This window comes from Mucor mucedo, assembly GCF_025094135.1.
Source record: "Mucor mucedo strain NRRL 3635 chromosome Unknown EV154scaffold_36, whole genome shotgun sequence".
Lineage (NCBI taxonomy): Eukaryota > Fungi > Mucoromycota > Mucoromycetes > Mucorales > Mucoraceae > Mucor > Mucor mucedo.
The window spans coordinates 31,403-55,105 of NW_026252320.1; the positions used below are offsets into that span (position 1 = coordinate 31,403).

General features: G+C 37.5%; 9 protein-coding genes across 9 annotated transcripts; 4 read left to right on the forward strand and 5 right to left on the reverse strand.

Annotated features, from left to right (window-relative positions):
- Nucleotides 1-150: 150 nt before the first annotated feature.
- On the forward strand, nucleotides 151-3,357 carry EV154DRAFT_505670 (uncharacterized protein). The gene has a single exon (XM_051601196.1). It carries the CDS (start codon nucleotides 217-219, stop codon nucleotides 3,259-3,261), a length of 3,045 nt encoding a protein of 1,014 aa, XP_051458538.1. The 5' UTR covers nucleotides 151-216; the 3' UTR covers nucleotides 3,262-3,357.
- Nucleotides 3,358-5,127: 1,770 nt separating this feature from the next.
- On the forward strand, nucleotides 5,128-5,728 carry EV154DRAFT_419082 (synaptobrevin-domain-containing protein; the record flags this gene model as incomplete). Its single annotated transcript, XM_051595876.1, has 2 exons — nucleotides 5,128-5,283; nucleotides 5,372-5,728. The coding sequence occupies 2 exons, from the start codon at nucleotides 5,128-5,130 to the stop codon at nucleotides 5,726-5,728; spliced, it is 513 nt and encodes a 170-aa protein (XP_051458539.1).
- Nucleotides 5,729-5,964: 236 nt separating this feature from the next.
- EV154DRAFT_462992 (coth protein-domain-containing protein) lies at nucleotides 5,965-8,883 on the reverse strand. The gene is made up of 7 exons (XM_051597607.1): nucleotides 8,846-8,883; nucleotides 8,013-8,766; nucleotides 7,510-7,920; nucleotides 6,840-7,440; nucleotides 6,530-6,617; nucleotides 6,306-6,472; nucleotides 5,965-6,238 (listed from the first exon to the last, which is right to left on the reverse strand). Exons 1-7 carry the CDS (start codon nucleotides 8,865-8,867, stop codon nucleotides 6,041-6,043), a joined length of 2,241 nt encoding a protein of 746 aa, XP_051458540.1. The 5' UTR covers nucleotides 8,868-8,883; the 3' UTR covers nucleotides 5,965-6,040.
- A 149-nt stretch (nucleotides 8,884-9,032) lies between these two features.
- EV154DRAFT_198662 (uncharacterized protein) lies at nucleotides 9,033-10,400 on the reverse strand. The gene is made up of 4 exons (XM_051594327.1): nucleotides 10,148-10,400; nucleotides 9,995-10,072; nucleotides 9,774-9,936; nucleotides 9,033-9,698 (listed from the first exon to the last, which is right to left on the reverse strand). Exons 1-4 carry the CDS (start codon nucleotides 10,324-10,326, stop codon nucleotides 9,393-9,395), a joined length of 726 nt encoding a protein of 241 aa, XP_051458541.1. The 5' UTR covers nucleotides 10,327-10,400; the 3' UTR covers nucleotides 9,033-9,392.
- Nucleotides 10,401-11,261: 861 nt separating this feature from the next.
- On the reverse strand, nucleotides 11,262-15,058 carry EV154DRAFT_480527 (peptidase S8/S53 domain-containing protein; the record flags this gene model as incomplete). Its single annotated transcript, XM_051598336.1, has 16 exons — nucleotides 11,262-11,771; nucleotides 11,859-12,124; nucleotides 12,194-12,353; nucleotides 12,426-12,593; nucleotides 12,660-12,764; nucleotides 12,834-12,861; nucleotides 12,941-13,325; nucleotides 13,394-13,507; nucleotides 13,577-13,658; nucleotides 13,719-13,791; nucleotides 13,866-13,916; nucleotides 13,971-14,014; nucleotides 14,079-14,143; nucleotides 14,207-14,236; nucleotides 14,300-14,354; nucleotides 14,459-15,058. 16 exons carry the CDS (start codon nucleotides 15,056-15,058, stop codon nucleotides 11,262-11,264), a joined length of 2,736 nt encoding a protein of 911 aa, XP_051458542.1.
- A 1,923-nt stretch (nucleotides 15,059-16,981) lies between these two features.
- EV154DRAFT_505699 (transmembrane amino acid transporter protein-domain-containing protein) lies at nucleotides 16,982-18,510 on the forward strand. The gene is made up of 2 exons (XM_051601197.1): nucleotides 16,982-17,241; nucleotides 17,317-18,510. Exons 1-2 carry the CDS (start codon nucleotides 17,043-17,045, stop codon nucleotides 18,429-18,431), a joined length of 1,314 nt encoding a protein of 437 aa, XP_051458543.1. The 5' UTR covers nucleotides 16,982-17,042; the 3' UTR covers nucleotides 18,432-18,510.
- Nucleotides 18,511-19,128: 618 nt separating this feature from the next.
- On the forward strand, nucleotides 19,129-21,168 carry EV154DRAFT_463000 (Dbl homology domain-containing protein). Its single transcript, XM_051597608.1, has 6 exons — nucleotides 19,129-19,170; nucleotides 19,258-20,222; nucleotides 20,295-20,399; nucleotides 20,469-20,783; nucleotides 20,842-20,938; nucleotides 21,005-21,168. Exons 2-6 carry the CDS (start codon nucleotides 19,272-19,274, stop codon nucleotides 21,121-21,123), a joined length of 1,587 nt encoding a protein of 528 aa, XP_051458544.1. The 5' UTR covers nucleotides 19,129-19,170; nucleotides 19,258-19,271; the 3' UTR covers nucleotides 21,124-21,168.
- Nucleotides 21,169-21,182: 14 nt separating this feature from the next.
- On the reverse strand, nucleotides 21,183-22,345 carry EV154DRAFT_601871 (uncharacterized protein). The gene has a single exon (XM_051607257.1). The coding sequence runs from the start codon at nucleotides 22,310-22,312 to the stop codon at nucleotides 21,269-21,271; it is 1,044 nt and encodes a 347-aa protein (XP_051458545.1). The 5' UTR covers nucleotides 22,313-22,345; the 3' UTR covers nucleotides 21,183-21,268.
- Nucleotides 22,248-23,475, reverse strand: EV154DRAFT_505722 (uncharacterized protein). The gene is made up of 7 exons (XM_051601198.1): nucleotides 23,335-23,475; nucleotides 23,214-23,279; nucleotides 23,083-23,144; nucleotides 22,821-23,016; nucleotides 22,635-22,737; nucleotides 22,327-22,571; nucleotides 22,248-22,265 (listed from the first exon to the last, which is right to left on the reverse strand). The coding sequence occupies exons 1-6, from the start codon at nucleotides 23,383-23,385 to the stop codon at nucleotides 22,474-22,476; spliced, it is 576 nt and encodes a 191-aa protein (XP_051458546.1). The 5' UTR covers nucleotides 23,386-23,475; the 3' UTR covers nucleotides 22,248-22,265; nucleotides 22,327-22,473.
- Between the last annotated feature and the right edge of the window lie 228 nt (nucleotides 23,476-23,703).

The following is a 23,703-nucleotide window of genomic DNA, read 5'->3' on the forward strand; positions in this document are numbered from 1 at the left end:
TAATTTGTATACATAAGACGCTAAATAACGAATTGACATCAGAGTATCAAACATGGTTAAGAGAACGAAAACCTTTAAATGATTTTTTTGTCCCGTCAAACAGGTTTATATCGCTGTTACATTTCGAATGCTGCATATGTTTTACTTTAATTTTATTTTTATTTTGGAATTTTCTTTTTTTGTTTTGTTTTGGTTTTCTTTACCTCACACGTTCTCATGTCTACAACTACGTTATGGGATCTTCCAAGGGAAGTAATGTACATGATCTTGGATAACCTCAGTCTGGAAGATAGAACCACTTGTCGACTTGTGAATTCCGACTTCTTAAAGGTTGCTTCGTATGTCTTTCGAGAAATCACACTGGCTTCCAAAGAAAACATAAACTTTTTTGCCGATTGTCTGGACAAAACACCATGCATTGCACCTCATGTCCAAAAAATCAATGTGGATACCGCCATTCTTTTACGTTTCGCCAATAGAACCTGTATCAAGACCCGATGTCACCATGTCAAGGAAATTCAGATTTTAATTTCACAGGGCAATAGCCTTTGGGCAGAGCAACTGAAACCTTACCGCTATCTTCAACATGTACCAACATTTATTGACAATGTCAATGCTCAATATATTATGGACAATTACAAGAATCAACTCATGACAATACGATTAGGTGGTAAATACCTACTGGACTTGTCAATCCAAGACATTAAAGCCATTTTAAATGAATTACCCCAAATTAAATTAGTGGGACTTCACTACCCTTTTTCAGAAAAGAAGAAGAATGTTCACAAAGATCTTCCTCGCACCTTTTCATTTAATGAACTCAATTCCATTTTGAAACAATCGACTGTCATGACTGGATTTGAATTACAGTTTTGCGAAATCGCCGATGCTTCCTTGCTTGCAGTGGATGTAGGAAACGTGGATGCATTACAGAGTCTACGCCAATCGCTGGTTGTTCGGCCGTCCTACGAAATCAGTGTGTTCGATACCAACCATACGTTAACGCATATCGATATGAAATCTGTGATGGTTACCAACGTCACGCATTTTATGCGGTCCATGTTTGATAGTTTTCCAAACCTACGCAGTCTGGACATCAAGTTCGTTCCTCGTGACATGCCCTTACAAACATTGGTGGGGTCACAGTGGGATATGCCCCAGCCAAACATCTGGAGTAAAGAGTTTGTGTTTGGTACTTCCGGGCTTAGAAAATTAGCTTTAACAGATACCCAAAGCCGATTGAACATCTCTGAATTATTATCGGCTTTAGTTCGTGCCAAAGCACCCTTGAATGATATCTCTATTACAGGATCAGAGGATCAAGAAACTGGATCCATGGTTGTTATTTGTTCTGGATTTAAAAATACGCTTGAGAAGCTCAGGATGGATTGCAAGGCTTCCTTCGGTTTAGACAATGTGGGTTTACTAATCCATTTAAAAACAGCCGTTTTCCGTTGGGGTCGTAGTCATACTTCTCTTCCCATGTGTCCCGCCAATATCATCAGTGATATGCCAACTGTGACAAAATTGGATTTGGGCTATAACCGATGGTACACCCACATGATATCACGACCCACTGCATTTGCTTACAAACCGTACACGAATATTACCAGTATAACATTAACCCGTGTCATCATCAACGAGAATGAAACGAAGGAATTCTTGTTGCCATTGACACATTTAAAAGAAGCGATCTTTAGTTACTGCATGTTTGAAAAATGTAGAGACAATGAACTGGAAGAACCTAATTATGATACAGACTATACAACTAGTGCTCTGGGCAGGGAAGAAGTGTTTGATTTCATGACAACAACGGGTGAATTGATGAATGAAGTACGACGTAATATGTTTAAAGAAGGATTAGGGATGATTCAGGCTAATACGGTTAACGGTTTGGAAGAACCTGTAATAGACACGGATGAGGAAGTTGTTAGTTCTTGCGATACACTTGCTGCTGTGTTGGATTCCGTTGCAAGGACAATGGCAGATATTGGACAACGACATGGCCTTCAATCTAATCAAAGAGGGGAGAGTTCAGCACCTCCTGTAGAAACATCTGCTGCACCACCCATACCTGAGGGATATCTTGAACATTTATTGGATCGTGCTAGAGGAATTATACAACTCGGTAACCGTTTACGCCCAGTGAACGACCCATTTAAATCCAAAAGAAACGACCTGCACATCCAGTCCTTGTCGCTGGAACATCTTGGTTTACATGAATGTAAGATACGGGAAATGATAGGTGGGATCTCTAATGCGCGTACGATTCGAAATTTCGAGGTGGTTCAGGACAGACGTAGTGGATGTGCCAAATCGTATGATAAAGATCGTGCTTACCATGAGAAAAAGTCCTGCAACCCGCACGTGGTTTTAAACAAGAAGACAGTGACGGATAAAACTATTGGATTCCATTATACCCATGAATTTGGTGGCAAAACTGGCAAAAACGATTACCTCAATTCTAGACCAACCTTTAAAATACGTCTATTTTCACTAGAGAAACTTAGCATTCGACCCAACTGTCTCATGTCGATTTATTTTACCGATAAAAACGGGGGAAAGTTGAAGACATGCAATTCTGTCGTAAATGATATTGTGGAAGCGGCAAAGGCAAATAATGGTGAGATCCCTCCTATGACAATAGTTCCGGATATGTCCAGTGTGGAAGATGATCGTATTTATGCAAAAGAACTGATGGAGGCTTTCAAGAGCAATACCAAGACAGAGGAGGTGGGGGCGGAAATCAGTATCTCATCATCTGTCAAACGACAAAATGAAGAAGTTGAAGAAGTAAGCCGATTTTTGGGAAGAGCTCTTGATCCAGGTAGAAGACCCCCTGACGATTTTCTGGGTGCTCGAACTAGAGCTTTTTATGATACCATCCGAGGTATTCGAAATATATTCGATGATGCGGAGGAAACGGATGATGATACAGTGATGGGAAATGAAGCAAATGTATTTAATGCTGTCTCCCGGTTTGATCGCATGCTCGCTGAAGTGGGTCGTGCTGAGGACATCGCAAGATCATCACCGGACAATATACAGGACCACCTTGGCCAACTTCGGGATTCGCTTGCTTCTCCGGCAGAGAGTTCGGAAAGTACAGCGGTGCAACCTTTTGTCCTTAACAAAAATGTGTTTGATGCAGATATATTTAAGTCTGTTGTCTATGATACCTGTGAATTTAGTCGCAACCGTCGTCATGAAACTCCAAAATCAGGAAAAAACAGAAAAACAATGACTATTCGCCCTTTCTGATTTCAGTGTCTAATAAATTTGGCGATTATCTTATCACTTGCTATCTAAGCATGCTATCTTTGAATAGTCTTACTTTTACAAAAAAAATGAAGAATGGAGTGGTCTTAGATTATAGTCCGAGAATTTATGGCTGAATTTATACAGTCAAGATTTTATCCTTTGTTTAAATGCGATTTACATGCTTATGATACCAAGCATTCCTTAAATTCTTTTTCAATGATGTTCTCCCGATTAAAGAATCATGTATCAGGCAGTCAAAGAATAATTTTAGCTTGTAATATTGACTTCTTAATATAAACTACTTTGATCATAGTTGTGTCTACAGATCTGCAATTTAATAGCAAATAACATCTCACCCTACTAATTTAGAAAATTTAAGACCATTTTGATCTCCATGGAGGCGGCTACATTTTGACGTCAAATCTTCATATTACTGGTAAAATCACAAAAAAGTACAAAACAAAAGCAACGTTGTGTCACTTGATATGGTATCAGCTCAATGCTGGCTAAATTAACAGTGGACCTATTGGTAGAAAAAGAAAATGTCACCAAGGCAGAGGCTGAGGCCTCGATTGGCTCTAAGAAATTGACTCTCTTTCGAGTGATTGCTGAAGATGGTGAAGAAAGAAAAATGACCCAACAAAAAAAGGCTGATGGCGGGTTTCGACTATTTACTAAACCCACAAAGCCCTTTATGTTATTGAGTTGAAAAAACCGACCGAGAATAGAAAAGATCTGGAGTATTCAGATATGCGATAGCTTACCGGTTATATGAAAACCACCATCCGCAACAAACCTGTATATTGTTGTGTTGCCATGAGATGTTTTGGTACGTTAACAGTATAAACAAACTTTAGCACATAATACTCAACCTATTTTTTTGACAGGGGCTCACATATCTTTTTACTGCATGTGCGGCAGTAAAGAGTTGGTCAAAATGATCAAATTTGGCTCTTGCAGCATTCCTTTGGTTCGAGAAGAACAGAAAATATACCTTTCAAACTTCCTGACAAAAGTTCGAATTTAGGTAACGTACTTTCATTTCCGATTATGCTGTATTATACACTAACAATAATACTACCAGGCGCTTGTTCTGCAGATTGCTACCAGGAACTTAAAACTTTAAATAAAATTTTGTACAATGAACAGTATTGGTAAGAGTCCTTACTATCTATTTGATGAGTATAACATCGAGCCTGCCATTACTTTGTATGTTTAAACTTGTTTAGCGTCTGCAAATCAAGGTTTCAAACCGAGAAAGTAGCCTCCCCACGCTCCACCCGCAATTCGTCGGTCTACTTTTTCTGTCGACTTCAAACCTTATACTGTTGGAATGACGGTTCAGTGACACAATTCAGATACAGTGGATGTACGTCATTTTGTAATGAAGAACAATCACGTGAACCAGATTGTCCTGTATTAAGGGTTTTTATTTTTTATTTTTTTTTAATCTGCACTGTATCTTTTTTTTTTTTTATTATTATTATTTTTCTTCTGTTACTCCCCAATTATAAAAAATAAAAAGCAATGTCTCTTATTTACGGTCTTGTTGCACGTGGTTCAACCATTTTAGCAGAACATACGAACAGTAGTGGCAATTTCGCGACGGGTAAGGGCCTTATTCTTTTTTTATATTTGTTCCATCTTGAAAAGGAGAGAAGGAGAGAGAGAGAGGCTAATTGTAATGTATGTAGTCACTCAAGCTATTCTTGAAAAAATTCCACCCAACAATTCCAAACTTACCTATGTATATGATAGGTAAAAATACACAGGATATAAAAAAACAATAATAAACAAGCGGGAATAACATTTTTTTTTTCATAAAGATATCTGTTTCATTACATCTGTGAGGATGGTATCACCTACATGTGTATGGCAGATGATTCCTTCGGTCGCCGTATTCCTTTTATTTTCCTCCAAGATTTAAAGGAAAAGTTCTTGACAACCTATGGTAAAAGCCGAGCCTTTGAGGCACCCCCTTATGGATTAAATGAGTTTTCTCGTGTGATTGAAAAGCAAATGGTAAAATATAATCCCCCCCCCAATGATGTGGAAAGGACGTAGAACACCATAAAGATGTACGGATGACTTATTTTTTGTATTCTCATAGGAATACTTTTCAACAAATCCTAGTGCAGATCGTTTGAAGCAGGTCCATGGTGAAATTGAACAAGTAAAAGATGTCATGGTTCATAATATTGAGCGAGTGTTGGAAAGAGGTGAACGTATTGAGTTGTTAGTTGATAAGACCGATAACTTGAATCAACAAGCATTTGCTTTTAAAAAGAGAAGTACTCAATTGAAACGTGCAATGTGGTGGAAGAACAGCAAGATCATGGCCATGATTGTCTTGGTCTGCTTCGTAAGTCGCATGTTTATTTTATCGCCAAGTATAACTCATCTTCTTTCTCTGTTTATGTTAGTTGATTGCATATTTTGTTGCAGCTTCCGTATGCGGTTTCCCTAGTAAGTGCTTATTTATTATTGTTGTTGTTTGTTTTATCTCTGCAAAATGGCGTTTATTCACTAAATTTGTGTTTTTTTTTAAAATAGCTTTCGGATCATGCAGAGGAGCCTAAAAATCATATCCCTCTTCTTCTATCGTTATTCCATCCCCCCTCCCCATCCTCACATAATCTTATTCCATCCCGCTTCTTCAAATTAAAAAACAAGATCTCATTCTTACATTTTTTTTTATTTTTTATTTCTAAAAGAGATGTTTGCTGCGTGTATATATATATATACGTAAATCTATCATAAAAAAAAATCCACTTTTTTTTTATGAGGAAGGTGGTGGTGGAGGTGTGTGTGCTTCGGCTTCTTTTGCTGCTGCTGCTGCTGCTTCCTCTGCTGCTTTATGTTTTAACTCTTGTGCTTTTTCCATATCAATTCTTTCTTTTGCTCTGACCACCTTGGATTGAATATAAAATGAACCACCCTTTGCTGGATCGTTGGCTCCAAATAAGTGGTCGTAATTCTAAGAGCCAAAAAAAACATATTAGCCCATGCGTTTTTTTCAAGCCATCAAGAAGGTTTGCCCTTACTTTTGTTAATTTCGTGAGATCGGCTTCCTTTGTCACATTAAGAATTTGACAAGCTTCTTCTACCGACATGCCGGTCTTACGAGTCAATGCATCCATCACGGCTTCCTTTGTACCGGCTCTTCCACTACCGCCACCACTGGCTCCAGCTCCTCCATTCTTACCGGCATCTATTGTTATTAAGATGAATCGGCTGTGTCAAAAAAAAAAACTCCTTTCCTACTTACTGGCAGCAGCTTGTTTGTATGCGGCAACAAAAGCTCTTGTAACAACTGAACCTAATGAGACAAGGATTTGTGCGACGATTCTACCAGACTATTTCGAAAAAAAAAAATACGTTTAGTCATGCAGTGTCATTTTCTTTTAAAGAAGATCATACCATGTTAAAATTAAAAAAGTGAAATGGAGAGAGAGAGGGAAATAATTTGAACCAGGCGGGGCCTGGCACTCTCTCCCCATGCTACAAAGTCAGAGGAAAATTTATCCAATTAAATTTATTTATTTTTGTGTCAACTGTTTAAATTCTAAAGAAGAGACAAACTCTTTTAAAGACTGACCGGTTTCTTTAAACCAGTCAGCGAGGGGGACAAGGGAAGGATTTTTCTGTAGTGGACCATTGATGGCCGCATGAAATTCAACCTTGTTAATTCTACTCCAGAAATCGGGTCCCAAGGGTAACTGTAAGACCTTTTCATTGACCTGTCTATCATACTCTGTACGGTTTTTAATGAAAAGATCTGGACGGGTCAAATCGCATGTCTTGTCCCAGGCAACATCTTCCTTAATAAACTCTTTCATGTAAGCCAAGTGGGTTGCGATGGCGCCCGAATTGAATAACGAGTCATGGATGTCTTTAAATATTTGATAGAAACGGTGTCTAAATGCATCAATCTTTAATAACTGTTTTACCAGGGGACGCACGTCTGATTTTTCTAGTAGTCCATAACGATCTAATTTGTCAAACTTTGAACCGGTAGACGATAGGCGCGGGGCCATCAGTGTGCTTCCTAATGTTTGGTCTAAATCGGAGGCGATCCAAATAAATCTGCCCTTTTGATCAGGATCATGATAGAGCATGTAGTTATGTGCTGCGCCCATATACCCATCGTTATGACCCAGCAGTATTTCAAAAGCCATACTAAACAAAAAGGAAGGGTATAAATACAACAAAGCTTTTTATATAAATAGACACACACAAAAAACTTACTGTTTTAAAAACAAGGAGACATCAAACTTGCGTTCCCATTTACGGGTTAATTTTTTCTGTGTGTTTTTCTTGTCATAATTCGATGTTTCCGCCTTATGAATGAATTCAATGAACTTGACCAATTCCTTTAAATCATCTTTGATTTTGCCTTTACCAGCGTCTTCGAGTACTAAATACGACGAACGATTGGTCGTTGGTTCGAAATAGTCGGTTGGCTTAGATCCTAAATAACCTAAATTGGCACCGGACTGGAGTCTACCCACCGCCAATGGATTTTCCTGCAGACTTCCTTGGAACAATGCACCATTTTCGTATTTGGAACCGTTATTACCCAGCACATTTTTGAAAAATGGGTTCTTGTAGTTATCAACAAACAAAAAAAGACCTTGCGGTTCTTCATTGATAAACAACCTGCCGTTAAAAAAAAATAAAGCTTTTTTTAGAAAGACTGTAAACGTAAAGGGTGATCATTCTCCCCCAAAAAAATAGATATATATATATACCTGATATATGAAGCCTTAGCAGCAGGTAAATCAGAAGCCTCCAAAATATCATAAAACATTTTTTCGCGGAGATAACTAGGGTCTGTTGCACAAGCACGAAGTTTGAATTTTCTATAGCCATTGAGCGACTCCTTTTCTTTCTTGTCCATTAGCACGCTATAGGACAACTTATTGAACAGTCGCGAGGTTTGGCCACTCAGCTCCAGGTTGACATTTCGATAGGTTTCTAATGAGCTGGATGTGATGCGTGTGAGATTAACAGTGATACGCACATCTTCCAACACTCTATCCAATAACTGATGGTAATCGGGTGACTGGATATGTAAAGTGGGGATTTCTGTCGTCAAATGATTTTGAGAACGATCAAGTCCCTTGGGATAGACACGGTCTCCCTTGCCATTTTGATAGCGCACACGTGGTATAAGGTCAGGTTCTCCTTGAATCGTTTTGATACGCCCGTAAAAGTCATAGAGGACAGAAGTTGTGAGGGGAGAGCGATAAAATGGCTCAGCCTCCATCAGGGTATCATGTTCATCCAAGAGTACAAATTGGTAGGCAGAGGAAGAAGGTGCAGTGCCTACATGCACAAGAGGATCCAGGCTCTTTGTGTTGTCCAGCATGTAGATCTTGTCATTGCCTTGCATACGAACACCCAATTTACTACCATGTTGTCTATTCACGTCATGTTTCAATGAATAAATTACCTGGTAGGTGGTATCTTGCGCATGAGCCAGACAAAGACTTGCTATGGCAACTACAAAAAAAAAATTGAATAAAAAAGTAAGGATTCAATGGAGAAATAACTTGATTTCCAGCTAAAAAGAATAACCAACCATATATAGTGATATAACGCATATATAAAATAAATATATATAAAAAAAGTGAGACAAAGGAAAAGAGAACGAAGCAATCTATTCACGTTATTTATATTTACAAGAATGTTCGCTACTTTTTTTTTTATTTTATATATGGCAGTTGCGAATCCAATTACAAACGTTAGATGATGATCTTCTTTAACCCCTATTTATTTATTGTTTTTAACGTTTTTTTTTTATATATATATATAATGTAAAACAAAAGAAGGGGGGGGGGAGACCGGGGAGGAGAGAGAGAGCTAAAAGGTTAATTTTTAGATTGTAATAGTAGTAATAAGATTGAACAAAAGGGGGTTTTGCTCATTTAGTGAGAAACAAGGAGTGAGTGAGAGATACAATAATAAAAAAAGATAGTACATTAAAATATGAAGAAAGTGAAAAATAATGCGGTATGCTTTAGTATAAAAGGAAAAAAAAATTGATACATTCCCAGCCTGCTGGAATTCTTTTTTTTTTTAAAAAAAAAGAAAAAAAAAAAGTACACCGGGATTTTTTTTTTCTTTAACTATACATCGGATGTCATTGGCGCTGTAGAGGGAATATGTACATGATGACTACTATTCTCATGACGGTCGTTGGATCTACTATGATAGGGTAATTCAGTGTAATTGGAAGCCCTATCAAATGTTCGAGCGGGCATATGCATTGTATGAGTTTGATCGCTTGGTTGTTTGCGATTACTGTTTCGGGAATTGTGAAGGACCATACCACAATGCTCACAAAAGGATTGTTCAGGGAGACGTGTGTAATCTACTCTTAAAGCCTCCACGAGCAGTGTGGATTCAATGATCTCGAAATAGACTGTAAATGCCTAAAAACTTTATCTATTAGCATTCTTTTTTTTTTTTCATCCCAAAGGAAAGGGGGGAGAAATCCTACTACTTACATCGGATCGGTTGCCAATGAATTTTGTCACCTTGAATAAATTCATAATTAGGTTGACAACAAAGGTTAAAATCAAACAAATCAAGGATTTTCGTGCAATATATTCAATCACTTGGTTACGATGGCTCATGATGGAGCGAGAGTTTCGGATATGTACATATAGTCTTTTTTGCTAGTGTGTTAGTTGAATGCTTTATTTTTATAAGTTAATATTTAGTGTACCTTCGAACAAACATGCCACTAAGAAATATATTTGCTAGCGAATCAGCAACGAAATTTAAAATAATGACACCTGTTCCCCTACGAAAAAAAAAAAAATCAGGGTTGCCAGGTCAGTTTCTTGTCATAATTAATAAAAAAAAAAGAGTATTTTACCATTGTGCAAGACAGTTTGAACCAAATTCAACTTCTTGTGACATCAATTGTTGCTGAAGCGAATGAAACGCAAGCTCATAAGGCCAATCTGCAAATCGAATGGTAATCAAAGCAATGCCAACAATTTTAATCCAAAGCGAATTTCGGTCTGACTCTAAAATAATGAGTCGTTTGAACATGATTGAATAAACAAGGAGATAATCTAATAAGAGAGTTGTTTTAGTTAGTGCTTTTTTCCATAGAAAAAAAAAACAATGATATCATGCAACATACTTAGATGCCATAAACTACAAATAATGACATGTTAGTTTTTTTTTTACAGAACAAAAAAAAGGGGGGTGTGGGGGGTACCGAAAATTTTACAAAGGAAGCTTACGAAACAAGTAATGGCCAAAAAGCACATGTTGTGATTTCAAACAATGGAACAAGACCATAGATAAAACGATGAATGAAAAACACTAGTACTTGAGCAATGTTCATCAAATGACTATATATTAAAGAGAGAGAGAGAGAGAGCCATCGTTTTTTAGTCATCATTATCGACACTTTCATAAATATTCTATTTACATCAGACCGCGTGTACGTCGATATTGCCGAAGACAAACAATAAAATTTCGAACACACATTGTCACTGCTATCCACATACCAATCATGTTGATACGATCAATCACTCTTTCTCCATATTCTGATAATTCAATCATTCTTATTCGTCGCTAAGCAAACAAAAAAATCTGTCTTTTTTTGGTAAAGAGGGTATATTACTAGTACAATGACGAAAAAAAAAATACAGTAGTGCTCTTTTTTTAGCTTATTTGTTTGCCTCTTGTAAAAAAAAAATTATAAAAGTGTAGAAAAGAAAAGAGACAAAAAAGAAACATCTAGTAAAAATTTATATAAAGGACAAGGTTGGAGGAAAAAAAAAAGACCTAGGCGGAGTGGCAATACAGTGGCTGAGAATCAAGGGGATAAGTTGGGAAAAATACAAAGATGTCCATTGATTTTTCCAGTTCTTTCCCGTATGTAAAATTACATTAGGAAACAACCAATGACTAAACACTGAAAAAAAAAAATGATGATGATGATTCACGTTTTTTTATTTATTTAGTAGTACTAACTATCCTATAATCTTAAACAAGGGAGAATCCCAAGTTTCCCAATCCTTTGCCCTTCTTGCCTCACCAAAAATTTTCAAGACCTTGGCACGAATACGATAACTACCAACGGGTACACGATCCTGAGTTGCCTTGATACTCTGCTTAATATTCAAGGCATCGTTTCCATGGACATTGATCGAGATGGGTCTGGGATGAGTGGGTGGTACAGAGATCAAGACCTGAGGCCCATCCAATGATGTATTAATAGGAATTATGCCACCTCGCCAGCCCAAAATGTAATCGAAATTTTCGGGCGAATGATCATTTCTGGAAATATATGAGTTGGATCCTAACGGAATCTCTCCCAAGACCTCGTTTGTTGTACCATTCAAAACGAGGTATTGAATATGCGATGTAGGGTTACCAATGCGTGTGAATACTGTCACTGCATCGTACGCCAGATTGAATTCAGTCTTTGAGTCTTCGGTAGATTTAACGCCCATATTATCCGCAATGTAAGGATACCCCGCCTAAATACACATACACACAAACACACACACCACAGAAACCAATGTTAGTTTTTTTCTTTTTTGTTAAGGATGCATGGGGTTACTCACCGCTCTATCGAAAATGGGTAGATCCTTTTGATTTCCTAACGAACCAAAAAACGGCACATGGGTGATATCATTCCCCGCAGCCACCTTAAGAAATCCACCATGAATCAAGTGCTGAACGTTCATCATGGGTTGCCCAAACTCCACCTCGATTTGTGCAGACTCATAAGGTCCTAATTCTAAGGATGTCTGTTCAAAGGTGACATTCGTGTGAGCAATATAGTATCTCGGTGTTAATAACGGTACAGCACTTTCTGAAAAGTTGTATCCTATTTTGATAGGTCCATGTTAAATATTTATACAGACATATTTTATCTATCCATGTTTGATGTTATTACCATTGATACCGACAGCAGTGACAAAATTGAATGAAAAGATTCTCGAATTATTCGAGAGGTTAGCCAGGTCCAAAGGAATTCGTTTTGTAAAGAACTCTGTGTCATTTAAAGAAATCGTACTAGGCGAGACTAGACTTTGACCATAAATCGCATCATAAATCTTTTGCTTTCACTGTCAGTTTCTTTTTTTTTTTTTTTTTTAACCCAATAATAAAAAAACTTTGTTTTTTACCTGTACTAATCCCGATCCTTGTTTAATGGGTGATTCTAAAACCTCTCCTCTATTCATTGTCATGGCTGTAATTGGCTTTGCATAATTAGCTAGTTTCATTAAAACTGTGGCGGTATCACGTATGCCGGTCGCTTCCATCAATAAGGCAATGCATCCTACTAAATAAGGCTGCATTGAGAACGTTTTAGTGAGTCTATGTAAGTCAACCTTGAATAAGTATCATTTATTTTTTACCGTAGCCATGCTTGTTCCGCTCATGGTCGCATAGGCTCCCATACTCACCGGATAGGTCGAAAAGACAAACCCACCTACTGCTAAAATCTCGGGTTTAAAATGAAGCTACTTACAAAATGTGGTTATTAATAAACCCTAGTGATGCATTAAGGTGTGTGGAAGGCTATTTATTACCTCTGCATCAGGTCCCCAAGTAGAAAATCTATTATTAAAAAGGGGGAGGAGGAGGATTCAGAAAATGTCCTTTTTTTTTTTTTGATTGATTGGGTGAGAATACATACGCTGAAGCACGACCGGATGATTTGACTTTGACCAATTTAGCAGTAAATTGAATAGTAAAGGGCGCTTCTTGATGATACAAGGATAACATGTTCATCAGGTCCGAACCTCGTTCAAAGTCCAAAGCGGCTACTGGAATGGGTGTATCGTAGTTTTGTGTGCTATCTGAAATATCCGTGTCGTTATTATAAATCAAGATACCAGCGCCACCTGCTTTATAAACCATGTCTGCCATTACACGGTCATCACAGGCACCTCTTTGAAGCATAACGACTTGACCTGTCAAGTTCTGACCGATAAGAGGTTCACAAGCAGTGCTACTCAAGGTCGTTAGAACCAACGGATCACTGTCTTCCGTAAAGGTATTTCCTCCAGTCAATTGATATTCTAACCAGAAAGAAATGGTTTTTTAAAAAAAAAGGTTTTAAGTAGGTGTGTATGGGGGGGGGGTTTACCGTAGATGCCATTATCTGAAGATTGAATGACTTGACTTAACTTCTCTTCATTATCAATGGATCCTACTGAAATCAAACCTTTTCCTATAGCGGGTGAAGGAGTTCGAGCAATGCCTTTTTTTATTTACTCCTGAGTTTAGTATATCCCACGTTTTTTTTTATAATAATAAAGGGGAGGTTTACCATCAGTTCCCTCGTTTCCTTGAGCTACAACAACCACGATGTTTTTTCCTGCTATATTCGATAGAGCCACAGCAAGCGGATCCTATAAAAAACAAGACATTTAGAAATGTGTTATGAAATGTAAATGAAAAAAATAGGGTACCTCTTGCCAAGCGCTATAACCACCTCCCAAGGATAAATTGATGACATTCATGCCCGCTTTCACAGCCATCTCACTAAAAAACAATGCATGCACATACTGATTGTTAGAAAAGTTATTAAAAAAAGGGGGGAGGAAGTGTTCACTTACGCTGCTGCAATAATAATGTCGTCATCTGTATCCCCATTACACCCAAACACTCTATATACGACGTCAGTTTTTTTTTTGGGTTTGCGTATCTTTTTCATTTTTTACCTGTAGGCACCTAGAGTTACACCAACCGAGACACCTTGAAAACCCTGTACTCCTCAAATTTTTTTAGATCTCAGCCTATCTCTAACTTTTTTTCTTTTATAGATTTACCTTGAGCGTATCATTGGCAGCGACAATACCAGCGACATGAGTCCCGTGACCATCACATTGATCCCCTTTTTTTTTTAAATTACATATGAGCTAAAAATAGATTATTCATGACACGAATTTTAACTTACAATGGGTCATTGTCTGGTTTCGTTTGCTTGCTTGCTACAAAAGAAAAAAAAAATTAGCTTTCTTATGTAAATTGGTGCCTTTTGGTGTCTTACCTTGACCATACGCATCACCTACAAGATCATGTCCATAGGCAACCAAGCAACCATCCTACAGAAAAAAAGGGGCAGTGTCAGTAAAAAAAGGCTTCTTTTTTATGTCGTATAAGATCACACATGTTATCATATGTAAAAAAAAAAAAAAAAAATTGTTACCCCGAAACAACCACCCAAGGCAGGATGAGTATAATCAATGCCAGTATCAATGATACCAACTTTCACTCCTTTACCAGTCCAACCCTTTTGATGTGCTCTATCCGCAGTCGTCAAGATATGCGCGTCCTGTAAATTGGCTTTTCCACCATCGACAGTCAATGGCACAACAGAACTGTTTCCGAAATAAGCATCGAGGACATCTTGTTGAAACGTTTCCGAGTGCATAAGGGGGATCTCCTTGATCGTCTTGGGTCTTTGGTAGGTCTTTCCGGACCAGTAACGTAGGATATAAGGGCAATTGGCCAAGGTGGTATGCCAGTCAATAGGGTCCTTGGCACTTGCTGCGGTCAGGTCGGGTTGTACGAGCTGAATAGACATACCATTGATAACACTAGAGTAATTGTAACGGACACGTACATGGTGCATCATATCTTGGGATTGCAAATAGTTCAGAAAGCGATCATGGTCTTTGTACAGTAGTAGTGGGTCATCAAGAGAGGATTTGAATTGGATGGTGAAGCGGTCAGAATGGGTATCGGGGTTCATGGTTTGATGACCATGAACAAGCCCTATTGCCAACAATAAGAAGAGACAATGCATAAGGTGATGGAATAATGAAGAAAAAAAAGAAGAAGTATGTGCCTTTTGCTTTTTTTATATGATACTATTCACATTGAAAAATATCATGGTGGTTGATATGTGAATTGTTTGTTAGAATAAAGTTTTTTTTTTTTTTTTATTATTATAATCACTAGTCTATAGGATGGCATTCCATTCATCATCATTCTCCCCTTCCCTCCCTTTTTTTTTTCACTACGTAATTGACGTCAGACAGACATAAGGGTTCGTTTTCTGTTTGCCACATGGCCTTTTTTTTTTTTTTTTTTGACGGATGGGACAGAGTGTGTGACACTTAATGATAATCGTTTAGCAGTAGTATAGGACTAAATCATGGATAATCAAATAAGCCGTAACTGAAAATAAAAAATTCTTAAAGAGCATTCCACCTGTACAGAGTTTTAAGACAATCAACAAACTGTTTTTCTAATTTTTTTGTTTTCTAGAACGTACAAGGAGTCACCTGACCTTTTTCTAATTTTTTTTCTTTTTTTAAACAGGCGTGCATATACACTCGATTTAATTTTTTTGTGATATCCTTTTGAAAAAAAAAAAAAAAAGTGTGGGTATTTTTTTTAGGGTTATTAGTTTGCATATTGCCAAGTTGTGTGTAACAAAAGATAAGTGGGGTTATCCTATCAAAAGTGATTAGATTACGACAGTTTTGGATCTCAGTAGAACCAAACTTCGATTGGGTTGTGTGTAATAGTTTTTTTTAATCAGCCGTTTTTTTTTTTTTTTTTTATCAGATATCCCAATAACCCGTCTTATCATTTTTTTTTTTTAATTATTTCATAAAGTCGATAAGATTGTGAACTAAAAAAAAGTTTATATGAGATGCATTGACATGCATACAGAGTACAAAAAGTAACATGAAAGGACATTTCGGAAGAAAAGGGAGTTTTTTTTTTTTTGGTTGCTATGCACAATTAAGAGAAGCAGTAGAGAGATTAAACAATGCTTTTGCAGCTTTTGATCCCGTAAAAAATGAAGGCTAGAACGCTAAAAAAAAATACCCCACTTGACAGTTTTATTTAGCACTGGCTTGAATTTTTTTTTTTTTTTTTTTTTTAGTTTGGATAGGATTTGGCTTGATTGGTATATCATCACATGAACACGGTTCTTCCCGGACTTTTTTTTTTTCTTAAAAAAAAATAAATTCATCTATTAGACAGGGAAAACCCAATACAAGTAAAATAGGGCGATCTATTTGGAGCTACTAATTTTGAGTTTTTTTTTTTTTTTTTTTTTTTTTGTGGAGACAATAAACTTGTAGCATAAATATACCATAAGAGGCATTTTCAAAAATAAAAATTGACAGAGGGATGGCTTCTTATGTGATAGGTTTACAGCGGAACTGTAAATAATAGAAAATGGAAAGGAATATAAAAGGAAATTATTTAAAGTTACACTTTTTGCAAACTCCCTTTTTTTTTTTTTCTTTACACCCTGAAGACCTTTTAAAACTGATAAGACAAGGGGAAATTGAGATGAGTGTGGGTAAAATTTATTTCTATTTGTTCCACGAATGTGTGATACCTGCGATCTATAGCAGAAAAAAAAGTTAATCTGTAGTTTGGTTTAGATGTGGGAAAATGAACGGAACTCTAAATGCAGAGTGGGTGGAGAACCAATTGAAATCGTATATGGTAATAGTTATCAATCGAGGGTCATCCGGTGCTTCTAATGGGTTAAAAGAAAGGCGGTATTTAGTAATAGAAAGCCCCCCGCACAACAAGAACCAGTCAAATAATCTCGCGGAGCTTTTATTTTGAGGGGGAGGATCCTAAATAAAGTAGCTCATGATTTGTTTCATGTGGTACAATTCTTTTTTCCTTGGAAATTTTATTTGTATATAAAGGGGGCTCAATTTAATTTTCCTTTTTTTTTTTTGTTTCTCTATTATATTTTCCACCCAGTCGATCACTCAATTTTTTTTTTTTTTTTTATCTTTTTTTAAATTTTAATGGCAGAACCTAATTATGCTCCCAGTGTGGGTTCCGAGAAATTCAAGGTTGAACAGACAACCATTGACAATTATGTTGAAGAAGATAGAGCCTCCAGTATTGTTAATGAATTTGGTCACGGTGAAGGTAACTTCATGACCGCTTACTTTAACGTCGTCTGTGTCGTTGCAGGTACTGGTACTCTTGGTCTCCCCAAAGGTATATATTAATTTATAGTTTCACCCCCCCCCTCCCGCATGTCACTGACATTTTTCTTTTTTTTTTCTTTTGCAGCTTTTGCCGAAGGTGGTTGGTTAGGTATTCTAATTTTATGTCTTGCTTATGCAATGGCCGTCTACTCTGGTATTGTTCTTATCCGTTGTTTGTACTATAAACCCGGTCATCGTCTCCATGACTACAAGCAAATTGGTACTGCTGCTTTCGGTTGGCCTGGTTACATTGTTGCCTCTGCTCTTCACATTTTGAATTTATTTGGTTGTCCCACACTTTATCTTGTATTAGCTTCTGGTAACATGGTTGATCTCTTAAAGAACACTAGCAACGTTATTTCTTACAAGGTCTGGGTTGTGATCTGGGGTGTCTTTCTCTTGATTCCTTCTCTTGTCTTAAAGACATTGAAGGAAGTCACTGCCATTGCTGCTATTGGTGCTCTCTGTACCATGATGGCCGTCTTTGTTGTACTCATTCAAGGTCCTATGACACGTAATGCTAGCCCTCTTCCTGTTGAACATAGTGGTGTCATTTGGGAAGGTTTCCCCGTTGCACTCTCTACCATTGCTTTCTCATTTGGTGGTAATAACACTTACCCTCATGTGGAACATGCCTTAAAGAAGCCTCATCAATGGAAATATGCCGTCATTGCAGGTCTCAGTACATGTACTGCACTTTATTTCTTGACTGCTGTTCCCGGTTATTGGTCCTTTGGTTCTGCCACTCAATCCCCCATCTATAACAGTTTGCCTGATGGTGTGGGTCGTACACTCTCGATGATTGTCATGACCATTCATGTTATCTTTGCTATTCCCATTTACACCACCTCTTTCTCTCTTGAATTTGAAAAGTTCTCCAACTGTACTGAAGAACGTTATGGTCGCTTTGGTGCTTGGGTGGGTCGTGCTGTGATTCGTACGTGTACCATGGGTATTCTTGTGGTATTGGCTTGTTTCATTCCTTACTTTGATGACTTTATGGGATTGATTGGTTCTCTTGCTAATTGTGGTCTTGTCTTTTTGTTGCCTATTCTTTGTTACTTGAAGTTGACAGGTGTACGTAATAAGCCTTGGTATGAACTTGCTTTCTGTGCTCTTACCCTGTTCTTGGGTATCATTGGTTGTGTCTTTGGTACCATCGATTCCATCAAGGCATTGATCCGTGATTTCACCTCTTAAAAAAAATCATCCACCTTGTATTCTATCTATTTTATACCTACCTATCACAACACACTAAAAAAAAAAAAAAAAAAAAAAAAAATCCCCCTGTAAATATTCTTACTTTCTTTATTTCTCTTCACTTATCCCTTAAAAACCTTTTTTTTTTATTATTATTTTAATCAATGTATTCTAGATGATCTACATCCAACAAAATAAAAAAAAAAAACTTTGCAGTTATTAAAAAAAAAACTTTTTTTTTAATTAAATAATTTTCCGCGGGCCCTTTTTTTGCTCTATTGGATTCGAGCTTGGGGGCATTTTTTTGACAGCATGGGGGATGTCCTCTTGATACAAAAAAAAAAGCGTGGGAAATAAGTTGTCAAAAGAACATGGGGGGTCCTCTTTTGAAAGAAAATCCTTAAAGATATAAAATAATAATATCTGGGGAATACAAACATTTGGTGTAACAAACTTGTCACATATTTTAATTGTTCGGATCGGATGTTTAATTATTTAGGCTTCTCGATAATGCATTTATCCCATTTGGCAGGTTTAGGGGTGGGGGGTCCAGTGGCGGTTGGACAGACCTTTTTTTTTTGCTTACAAACATTCCCGTTACAAATCTTTTTTTTTTCCCTTTTTGTGATGAACAATAATAAAAAGATAAGCATCCTTTGTTCTATATTCACATGTTGATAAAAATCTCTATTTTGTGCTTATTTAGAATTCAGTCTTTTTTTTTTTTTGTCAAGAGTGACTGAGTATTAAAAAAAAAAAAGTTATAGAACATTTAGTTTTTTTTTTTCTTTCTTTTCTTCAGTTTTCCCTTTTCTTTTTACTTAACAACAAATAAAAAAAATGTCAGTGGCTGATAGTGGGACAAGACCCAGCTTGACTATCAATACTAAAATCAAGCGTTGGACCAACCTGTTTAGTAGTAGCAAGACAACCACAAGTCCCACCCACAGTGCAATAGGATCCTCCTCTCCCTCCTCTGAAGAAGAAGCCTTGACAGCAGTAACAGAACATTCTTCCGTCTTTAAAAAGTTTCATGTACCCCATTTTCACACAAAGAGATCCAAGTCTACGTCAGCAGAATACACTCCCTTTGAACCCGTAGCTCCTCAACCCATCATGCCAACCCCAGTACCATGTTCACCAGACCTTCATTCCTCTTCACCACCACCAGCACCTTGGGAATATACCAAGATTCAAAAGCGACATTCAATGAATGTCTATGATTATGACACTCAATACCATTCTGACACAGATGTTATTCTTTCTGACACTTTAGATCTTACCCCCATTGAATCTGTACCCACCGTTACCACCACAACCACCCCTACCAACACAAATCGTATACGACGTCGATCCAGCTGTCCCACCTACGATACACTTTCCTTGACTACCACCGAAAGTAGTAGTTCTACTTTGGTAGAGAATGATATCATGTCCATCACCGAAGTACATACTCGTATCTCCTCTGTCTTCAAATCGTACACCCATCCAGCCGATAAAAAATGCAACCTGAAACCTTGTCGTAAAATGAAGGCTCGTGCAGCCGAGGCTGCGGCCAACGGTACTGTCGCACGGACTTCATCCTCCTTTTTAAAATACATGTATATACCCAACGTCTTTGATCCCGTTACCCATGACACTGTCTTGGCCATGGCTTCTATCAAACCTAGAAAATATCAACTCTATCGTAAAACGAGCTGGAAAACAGAGGCGAAAGCCTTGATGACTTGGCATCATACCTTGGATGCTTACATGGCTCAACCTGTCCCTTCGCCTCCTGAACATCCCAAGGTAATAATAATAATAAAAAAAGCGCATACATCAAGTGTATTCATTCTCTTTCTTTATCTTTTTTTTTTGTAGTCCCCAGAAAAACAAGAGAAAAACGATTTGACCCGTAGATTCATCATGCGAGAGTTCTTTGTGACCGAAGTGAACTTTTGGAACCAGCTCTATTACACCAAAGTCGTACGTTATATATATATAAATTTCTGCACATTTGATTCGAAATTAACATGTGAAAAAAAAAAAAAATAGATATTTTATGACGTCATTGTCAATGCCATAGAGAACGGGAGCCAATTTGTCAAACAGGACAACGTGGATATGTTTGCCAATCTGTTTGACCTCATGCAATTTTCGGCTAAACTCATCCACCGTCTCCGTCATGTCCAGGTCGATGATCTCGAAAAGGCCTTTAAAGTCGATTGCAATAATGCACACCTGGGTAAGATTTTACGTGATATGGCTCAGGATTTAGTCGTATTTTTACGCTGTGCTTTGGATTACAAGGAAAATCGAAAACTGTTGGATAACAATGTTAATAATAAAGGTTATCTGAGGTACAACCAGGTAAAATTCAATTTTTTTTTTTTTTTTTTTTTATTTAGAAGCTAAAAATTCCTTGTAGAAACTAAGTACGAGAAAGGAAACAAGTCAGTTTACAATGAAAGATTTTCTGATTATACCTATTCAACGTGTAGCTCGTTACGGGTTATTAATTGCAGGTAGAGTGGTTTAAAAAAAACAAGGTCACACGAAAAGACTAAAATAGTTTAACCTTTTTTTTAAAGATCTTATTAAGCATTCGGAACCAACAGATGCCGATTACAATGACTTGATCATTGCTCATAAAATCATTACCAGTCTTGCATCTACCATGAACTCTGTTCAAACCAAGAACAAGGCCTAAATTCTAATCTTTTTCTTAAACCCTTTGTACATACATATATCACACACACACACACACTTAATTTCATTACAAGCTTTTTTTTTAATTTATAATATAATATATACATAAAATCTTTGGAGAGGGGGCGAGGAGGAAGAGAGAAAGATTACTGCTGAGACTTACGATAGGTATTGGCAGCTTCTTCGTGGGTAGCAATCCAATCCTCCACGTTACAGGACCAAGTCTTTTCATACTGACCAAACCAACCCTTTCTTTCCTTTTTAACCAATTTAAATCCATGACGTTTTTCCAAGATGGTAGCGGCTTTTGATTCTAATTCATTGGTCTTGGCCTCTACACGCGATAAACCCTTTTCATGTGCCCATGCCATGGCTCGGTCCACCAAAAAAGTGGATAATCCACAATGTTGGTATTCAGGTTTTACTGTCAAACGTTCCAGAGAGGCAACACCATCTGCGTGAGGACGAGCAAATACCACGGGAGGCATTTTATCTTGCAGGTTGGAAAGGGATTCGGGTAAAGTCAAGTGATATCGCTTGAATAAAGCAGCGGCCATTAATTTCCATGTGGCTGGTTGGGCGGGTCTCCTTGAATAAATGACTTCTTTGTAATGCGCTAATCCAACCATACCACAATACTTATTATCCATCGTCAAAACCCAGAAATGAGAGGGTGATTGTTCCTCTAAGGGCTTTTGGGTACGGACAATCTCTGTGGCGGGTTTGGCGTCTTTATCAAACGACACATGCTTTTTACCTTCCTCTCTTGTTCTATCCTCATCCTCTACCTGTACCTGTTCCTTCACCCAGTTGAGATAATAAATCTCTGGGTCAGAAAGATCGTTCTGACGAGCTTGTTCTACTTGGTCCACCACTTGAAATCGGTCCGTGACAACAAATACACCTGCAAAGGAAACAACGGCCCAAGCCAACGTCATGAATATCTTGAGTGCAATAGAGGCCCAACCAGGGACGGGTAATCCAGCTAATAAGACAGGGACAATGGCTAACAGGTAAGCATAAAAGGCTACCCAGATAATCCAAAAGGAGGGAGACTTGAGTTTGCATTTGACGCCTTCGGGTACCAGTGTGAAATAAGTACTGTAAAATAAATGGTCCACTTGGTCATGGTCACTGGCTCGGTAAGTTCTTAATACCAAACGCGGTGCTTCCATCTTTGTTTCTGACATTGTTTGTAATAAGGAAGAAAAAAATAGAAAGGTAAAGCTTTTTCTTTTTAATTTTTTTTTTTTAATTTTATTACACGTTTCATGTATAAGGTGATTTCATTGGTCAATCGCGCTTTCTCAAAAAGTTTTGTCTCTCCGAATGTCTGTGTAAAAAAATAAACTTATTGAGGCCTTGTGATATTGGCGGTCTTGATGAGATGAATGGATCGATTTGTCCAATTTCTAAACTGTATTGCACTTTCCTGACCCGCTTTATAAACTACAATATTTTTTTTGGTTTGGTTTAGTAAAGAATAGATTTGTTTCAAGGTCAATCTCTTACTTTCTTTCTCGGTTTCATCTAATTTCTGTAAAAACTCTTGACCAGCACTAGCACCTAATGTCTGAGAGAAATCTGTGATATCCAAAAGCCTCGCTCTAAACGCCTAAACCAGCAACCACACACCCCCATCTTGGAGTTTTAGTTATAATACAAATCAAAAAAAAAAAACCACTAGATACCGCTTACCGTTCTCAAGGCTATGGCTAGAGGTTTATCCACCACCAAATCCAATAATTTAAGACCAAACAAGTAAAAATAAGGACACAATAATCGAAAATCCACATTACTGGCACTGGCATCCAACGCATTTCTTACACGTGTGCCAAACGTCTTTGGTAACTCGATGGAAATGAGTGAATTTTCTACCATGTTGCCTGGTAATCTACATATATATACTCGTTATGTTAACACCCATGATCGGTGTTTCACTGTAAATAAGGGTGCTTACGTGAATTGAGCCATGGGTTTGGCAATCCAGAAAGGTAGTTCAAATCGTTGATTACGGTCCACCTATAATTCCTCATGGGTAAGCCCATTAATCATTCATACATAAAAAAAAAAAAAGGGATCAGATCTTACGGGTTGTCCGTCACCCAACAAGTTGGTCTCTGCCGCGTAATCATGAAGAGCTATACAAGGTATTCTCTAACAACAAGTCAGTTTTTCTTTTTTATACTTCTTGCCGCTTTGTGTCTTTTACAATTTGTTCAGCCAAGATGTTGTCAATGTTGTAATATTCGTCAAGGTCCATTTTTTTTTAGAAAAATAAAAAAAAAAAAATTATATGTGTAGCAAAAAAAAAAACAACGCGTATTCGAATAAAACACGTATTCCAAATATATACCTATTTTCTTTTTTAAATAGGCGATCATTTACATTCCGTGCTTGTAGTGTTTATAGAGTGAATTTCCGATGGCACAGAGAGAGATAGGATCATGCGTGCATTGACACAACCCTTTGTACATCTCTGTCATTCTCACGCTGTAAAAAATCCATGGATATGCTGCCTACACACTGGGATTTAACGTGAGCCAATCACGAGTATAAGGTCTCCCGGAGGGACTGCTAA